Genomic DNA, 7,594 nt, shown 5'->3' on the forward strand with positions numbered 1-7,594 from the left:
ATTGAGCAGTGACTTAAAGATCCGCGCACTTTAATTTGCCTCATTGCAAGTGTATAAGTGTATAAGTGTATAAGCTACAACACGACTGACTCGTGCAAAAACAAGTTCGAGCGACACTTCTTTCAGTTAAATAGAAATGCAGAGTCTTGGCAGCATATGATTTAATATAATAATTTCTCTTAGATTTATAAGACAAACCATTACATATGCTCTGTGTGGTCTGAATATCTATGTAAATATTTGTAAATATATTTCACTATCTCTATTTCTCTGTTTAGTTGTTTATTTATTTATTTATTATATTATTTACTCCTTCATCCCTTTTTACATTATATGTAGCTGCTCGATTGACTGATGGTTTATTGTTGCAAAAGCACACAGCAAGGATCAAGAATTAAGCTTATAGGGAGGAACATGCCATTCCAACCCCCAGGCAATATACATAATGTGATTTGCAATAATTCAAGAAAGAAACATGTGCAAAATATCGATATCACTATGCAGTGGAGGAAATAATAACATCCGAAAGATAGAGGAAGAATGTGCACGAAACCTCTATTTATTTATTTAATTATTCATTCATGCAACTATATATTCCTTCATTCCTTTATGCGTTATACGGCAATGTAAGTTTATCACAGTGGTACTTATCTTATAGGCACGTTCCCTTCCCACCTGCGCCATCTCTCGGCCGTCCGTACAAGTTCTTTCCCTCCCAAGACGGAGCCATGGCTGTGAGTACGATAGAAATTCCCATTAACCCGCCCATTCCTTCCTTACAGGCCAACCAATCTGCGCCTTACCTTTATATAATGGTTGCCGGGGGAATGTTTAATCATCCTACAGGTATTTAATGGCGATGGGAGGCAGGATGGAGGCAATAATTAGGGATAAGTTAGCTTGTTTACATATTGGGCCCAGGATGGTGTGTGCCCGCGGACATTATTTTTATTAGTATTATCCTCAATGGCGATATTACTGTTAATTTTACGTGCTTAGCTTTATGGGGTTGTTGTTTAGCGTGTAATATCTACGGGGAATAGTTTTGGGTTGTGGGGTTTTGGTTGTTTGGTTAAATATACGATCCCGGCATGACCGACCCGTGACATGTGATGAGTCTATGTAGGTCTATGTGAATTCTCTCTATTTACCTATCAAATTATTAGCTAGTTCAGTATTTTGACGGCCTTTTCTTTTTTCCTTTTTCTCATTTCTTTTCGCCTGTTCCTATTTCTCGGTCTTATTTTCCTCTCTCACTTCTTTATTAGTATTATCCTCCATGGCGATATTACTGTTAATTTTACCTGCTCATCTTTATGGGGTTGTTGTTTAGGGTTGTATTATGTATGGGGAATATTTTATGGTGGTGGGATTTTGGTTGTTAGGTTAAATATACGATCCCGGCATGACCGACCCGTTACATGTGTTGAGTCTATGTAGATCTATGTAAATTCTGTCTATATCTATCTCAATTTTAAGTTAGTTTAGTATTTTGATGGCCTCTTCTTTTTATTTTTCCTTTTTCTCATTTCTTTTCGCCAGTGCTCCTCTTTCTCAGTCTTATTTTCTGTATCTCACTATTTACTTTAACTTGTTCTTCATATTCTGGGGAAAATTTACGAAACCTTAGCCACCTCTGGCAAAGTTTATACTTACATCATGGATTTCTTTTTGGTCCCTGAATGCAGCGCAGTAACAAGTGACTTCCGGAAAGGAGAAAGAATCCAATTCAACCGCAAAATAGCTCACAGAGGGTTTAGGGCGGGGGAGCATATTTAAACTATTCCAACCGAACTTTACGATGTAACAGCTAATGAGGGGGGCTTCGCCCCCTCGACCCCCCTTCTGACCAGGGGGGGACAGACCCCCCTGGACCCTCCCTCATGTACATGGGACTTATTTCTGCAAGGAGGTATTTAACGCAACACCGGCGGCACCGCTGCCAGAGGAGGCGACGCTTTTGTGAATTATTATCCCCTATATTCAACAATAAATAGTCCCTGAATTGGATTCTTTCTCCTTTCCGGAAATCACTTGTTACTGCACTGCATTTAGGGACCAAACAGAAATCCATGATGTAAGTATTAACTTTGCCAGAGGTGGCTAAGATTTCGTAAATATTATGCTCTTTCTTCCCTCTTTGTTTCCTATTCTTGTTTCTCCCTCCTATCTCTCTATTGTCGGTTCACCCAAGTCTGAAGTGAGCATTATTGCGCAACGGCAACCCAAAGCCACACTGCAAGTCCGATTTTGTGGATGCTCTTTGCTAGCCTACGCATATACTATATAGTAAACAGTCGTCAGTGTCAATAATATGCAGGCACCAATAACAAATACTGTCAATTGTAGTTGATTATGAGTTTGAAATATTAGTAATGTCAAATAGTTTTTTTGTTAATTTACAAGATCGCTGATTATGATTATTAAGCAGCCTTGAAGCTGTCCAACACCTAAAAATAGCAGCCTTTATATTAATAAAACAGCTATTTGCAACATTAATATTTTTTTAACTCAAAATCGACTTATTGAAGGTATTTGTTATTGCTCCCTGCATATTGTTGACACTGACGAGTGCTTATTATGCGTAGGCTAGCATACAGTAGCCACGAAATCGGACATGCCGTGTGGCTGCAGGTTGCCATTGTGCGGTAATCCTCCCTTCAGACTCGGGTGAACAGACAATGGTAAAAAAAGCTATTCCACTATTATTTGAGGCCCTGAATACATAGTTGAGGGACATTTATTTTATTATTTCAAGCTGCATTGAGTACCGTAATTCTGTCACTGGGTAATTATCTCATTGTTTGTCGATTGCTGTAGATAAGGGAGAGGGGAAGGAAGACAGGCCCCATAGTAGGATAGATTACTATTGTTATTTTTAATTTGCCTCAACATGCTGTAGATGCTTAGGTTACGTGTGGTGATAAGTTTTCTCATGCACTTTACTCCTGGCAGCGAGGACCAAAGCATCATCTGAAGCGCCTAGTGGCCCCAAAATCATGGATGCTGGACAAGCTTGGCGGCGTGTACGCGCCCCGGCCCTCCACCGGCCCACACAGGCTTAGGGAGTGCCTGCCGCTTGTCATTCTGCTGCGTAACCGCCTCAAGTATGCTCTGACCAACACTGAGGTCATGAAGATCACTATGCAGCGTCTGATCAGGGTCGACGGCAAGATCCGAACTGACCGCAACTTCCCTACTGGCTTCATGGGTGAGTGATCCAACTCCAAGGTTATATAAGTGATTTGAAAGGGAGGAGATATTTTTAACTTCTCTAGAATGGTACCTCAACTTCACTTTTTAATATAGTTCATTATAGAAATTGGGCTGCATGGGTCAATGTTTGCTATAATTTAATTTTGGTAATAGTGATTCTTGGGAAATATTAGCACTGGAGAAACAAGCAAAGGGATTCTTCTTATCAATACCATTAACCTGGTAGCAGCGACGGGCCAAATTTGTGCCATGATATAAACCCCCAAAATAGATGATATAGACTGATCACAAATGCTTTGATATATATCATGAAATGGTTTGAGTGAGTGATCATTTTTTCTCATTTTTCTTGCTTAGAGGGACCATTAAGAAACAAGATCCCCGCTGCTACTGGGTTTACATTCAATTTACAAAAAGGGTAAAGTCCCTACCCCTTCCCCCACCATGCCATTCTGATATGAGGTGTTTTCTCAGTGCTTGTGAGGTGATCAGAATATGCTTATTTACTTACTTATAGGAAGTGTAACTGAAATTAAGCAATAAACTGTCAATGTGTAGTTTTGTGTTAGTTGACATGTAGACTGTTGAAAGCAGGTACTAAAGTCTTATGTCATTTGCATTAGTTCTCACACCTCTTGTACTGCATAAGGGGAACTGCCACAGAATACTAGCTCTGTATCGAAGCCATGTCAGACCAGTGTGTGACATGGTCAAAATCAGAGCCAGAATAAAGTTCCACCGCAACGGTCGCTGATTGGATAAACCTTATATCTTAGCAGCATTACCCAACGGGGATACATTCACATGCTTAAAATACCTAATGTTTGTGTTTTTATAGTTCTTATCTATTTTGGCATGTCTCGTACATCATTTGGGAGCAACAATTTTTGGGCTTTTCTTCTACACTTTCTTTTTAGGGGATAATACTTTGCTAATATATGTGTTCTTTGACAATAAATGGGGGTTACAATGCAAAACCAGACCAATAGACTTAACATGTTGCTTGCATTATGTTGTTACTAAATGTTTTAATGGTGACTTCCCTTGACAGATGTCGTCAGCATCAAGAAGACTGGCGAACACTTCCGCATCCTGTATGACGTGAAGGGTCGCTTCATTGCTCACCGCATCACTGACGAAGAGGCCAAGGTGAGGGGAAGATTATATGAGCTGTTATATCTAGATTTCACTGTAACCCCAAAATATTCCTCTATTTTGATTTCTGTCAAAGTATCAGTTTCTCACAAAGATTAAGAGGCATCTATCCCTCACAGAAGCAGATTCATCTTTTCCCTGCCATTTTATAAAGTGCACTGCAGAATGGATCCTGCAGTAGAATGATAGCTCTGCATCGAAGCCATGTCAGACTGGTGTGTGTCATGGTCAAAATCAGAGCAAGATTAAAGTTCCACCGTAACGGTCGCTGATTGGATAAACCTCGTATCTTAGCAGCATTACCCAATGGGGATACAATCACAGGCAGCCAGCATATTTTAGTTTTAAGTGTTTGCCGTTGCTGTTCAAGGAGCTACATGCTTTGAGAGTTCATCCAGAAACAAAATTTTATTGTTCCATTTAGTGAATGTGGATTTACTATGCTAATAGATATCTTTTCCTGCAGTGTTATAGGTCATCATTATTCGAGGCCCTGCTGTATGTGTTTAGATAGATAGTTAGAATTTCCTTTATTTCAGAATTTGAATATTTTTTTCCAGATCATGTAAGTTTTATATCCTCTTAGAGTTTGCATTATTGGTACATATGAATTAGAAGATTTCCACTGTAATCAGAAGTGAGCAGTGTTGAACAATGTTGAATTATGATTCCAAGCTGATGTCATTGGTACATGCATTGACAACCAAAGCTTCCCTATTTTAATTTGTTGAAATACATTAACATCTTATTGAATTTACATGAAATAGCCACCATTTAATCCCCTTTGTATCAAGTTTTTAAGTTTCATGTTTTTATTGCAGTACAAGCTGTGCAAAGTGAAGAAGGTGTCTGTTGGCCCCAAGGGTGTTCCATTCCTTGTGACCTCTGACGGCAGGACGATCCGCTACCCAGACCCCCTTGTGAAGGTCAACGACTCCATCCTGTACGATCTGGAGAAGGGGAAACTGAAGGACTTCATCAAGTTTGATTCAGGTGAGGATCATTGCCTTGCACCCAGACACCTTGAGACAACTGTTTTTAATATTTTCTTAAGAGGCTTTCGTGCATGTTGCTGAACTTTCTGCTTCAGGATACATATAGTAGAGGGCTGAAATAAATCTGTTTCCATTGGTCAGTGAATCAGACTTCCTGACTTTGCATTACCCAGAAATCTGACATCATTTTAGGTTCTCACTTTTTACTATTCCGAGAAAGCTTTAACTTGGTCCATCACAATGCATTGAGATCTCCTTTAACTCTATGGGATTCAATTCTAACTCAATGGGATTCCTGCAAAAATTGTCTGTCTATTGACTGGGCTGTACTTTACAAAGCACTTAATTTACATGATGTTGTATTATGTTACCCTTACTTATTCACTTGACCCACAGGCAACCTATGCATGATTACTGGTGGCCGTAACTTGGGGAGAGTTGGCACCATTGTCTCCCGAGAGCGCCACGCCGGGAGCTTTGACATTGTACACGTGAAGGATGCTGTTGGCCACACCTTTGCCACCAGGTAAGTTGTGGCGTTTTCATTACAGTAGTTACAAATTTCTGAAGTTGAAACATGTCAAAGTATATTTTACCTTATGTTCAGAAAGGGGACCCTGCTATAAAACTATAAATATATAATCTTTGTTAACAGCTAAATAATTAGAGATTAGTGAAACTGGGAATACCAGTGGAAAGACTTCCCTGTACCTACAGACTGCTGTAGAATGAAGAGGCAGGGATGTGTTCATTGGGTAGGAAGTACTTGAGCATACTGAGTAACAAGATGAGGTGGATTAAATATATTATGGCTCCAAAAGTGCCCCTTAGCTGCTTATATCACTAAGGTGTTTCAGATGGAGCCCAAATCAACAGAGCCTGTATTGTAAACCTAGCTGCTAAATAGCTCAGGTTTTCCAAAACAAGCACAACAAACATTTTTTGCAGTGGATTAGTTACAAGTTCATATGTAAGATTTTTTTGATAATTGTATTAGATTCATGAATAGTTTGCCCTTCATGATGAACCCTGTTTCTAACTGAGAACATCCCAGGTCAATAGAAACTTTTTTCAATACAAAAATCCCATTCTCTTGTAGTATAGGCACAGTTGCTGGAAAGGGCCCATTATCCTAAAAGGACACATATTTACTCATTAATTGATTGTCAGCCTTCCCACCTCAAAGTTCATAGGCTCAGATTGCCAATTGGTGACGATGACCTCTCCATAGTAGACCAACTTCTGTTGTTTTAGAAAGCAACAAATTCCTTGATACAGTAATGTAGTGGTGGAATAAATAAGTAGGGTTGTGAAAATGACCCCCATTCCGAAGAGTAGACTAACTGTATTTAAAAAAGCAGCTAATACCACCAATACACTAGCAGTCTGAAATTGGCGGGTGAAGGAGTCTGGGATAGAGCTTGCATGTTCTGATGGTTTTGCGGAAGAAAGGATGAATGTAGCAATGTACTCTCTCCGTTATTCACAAAAACAACATACTTGGGAAAGACTTTTATCTCTTCATGTAAGTGGTGCACTTTTTAATTTTGCTTTGTTTTGCTTTCAGGCTGAACAATGTCTTTGTCATCGGCAAGGGGAACAAGGCCTACGTGTCCCTCCCCCGTGGCAAGGGCATCAAGCTCACCATCGCCGAGGAGCGTGACCGCAGGCTGGCGCAAAAAGTAAACTAAGGCCAAGAATCTGGAGTAAAAAAATGACAGTGTATCACCCCTTTTTTTTACCCTTTGGATATGCATTTGATCAGTAAGACTGAAAACTTGAGGACTGATTTGACTGAATTGCTGAGCACACTGAATGATCTCTGGAACCTAAAAAAAAAAATTAATGGAGATAACATGTGCAACATCAGGCCCAAACCAGCCAGAGAACAAGCTGGATTCTGTGGCTGATGCTCAACAACGGACCAACATCAACTTAACAAAAAGTTGGCCAAATAAACCCAACTATGAATGACTCCTAGACTTTGTATGAGAAAGCACTTGACAAATCTTGAGCAGTCACGTGGGCAATCAGGACATAGGGTGTAGATTAGCCACATTTAAGTGTCAACAAGTCACCAGCATTGAAGTATGGTGTCTTGGATCATATTAACCTGGTAGCAGCGGGGAACATGTTTCTTAATGGTCCCTCTAAGCAAGAAAAATGAGAAAAAATCATCACTCGTACAAACCATTTCATAACATAAAGCATTTCTGATCAGTTTATGC

At 39.8% G+C, this 7,594-nt stretch overlaps 1 protein-coding gene across 1 annotated transcript; it reads left to right on the forward strand.

The window, feature by feature from the left end:
- The first annotated feature begins 625 nt into the window (after positions 1-625).
- On the forward strand, positions 626-7,089 carry LOC127006981 (40S ribosomal protein S4-like). Its single transcript, XM_050877422.1, has 6 exons — positions 626-734; positions 2,956-3,211; positions 4,268-4,365; positions 5,193-5,364; positions 5,763-5,892; positions 6,934-7,089. Exons 1-6 carry the CDS (start codon positions 729-731, stop codon positions 7,055-7,057), a joined length of 786 nt encoding a protein of 261 aa, XP_050733379.1. The 5' UTR covers positions 626-728; the 3' UTR covers positions 7,058-7,089.
- Positions 7,090-7,594: the final 505 nt, after the last annotated feature.

Source organism: Eriocheir sinensis, chromosome 34 (assembly GCF_024679095.1).
Source record: "Eriocheir sinensis breed Jianghai 21 chromosome 34, ASM2467909v1, whole genome shotgun sequence".
Lineage (NCBI taxonomy): Eukaryota > Metazoa > Arthropoda > Malacostraca > Decapoda > Varunidae > Eriocheir > Eriocheir sinensis.

What these genes read in the sequence shown, in the direction of transcription:
- LOC127006981 (XM_050877422.1), top strand. An exon ending in TCACTGACGAAGAGGCCAAG is followed by an intron (nt 4,366 to 5,192) that starts GTGAGGGGAAGA and finishes TTTTTATTGCAG; the next exon opens with TACAAGCTGTGCAAAGTGAA. An exon ending in CTTCATCAAGTTTGATTCAG is followed by an intron (nt 5,365 to 5,762) that starts GTGAGGATCATT and finishes CTTGACCCACAG; the next exon opens with GCAACCTATGCATGATTACT.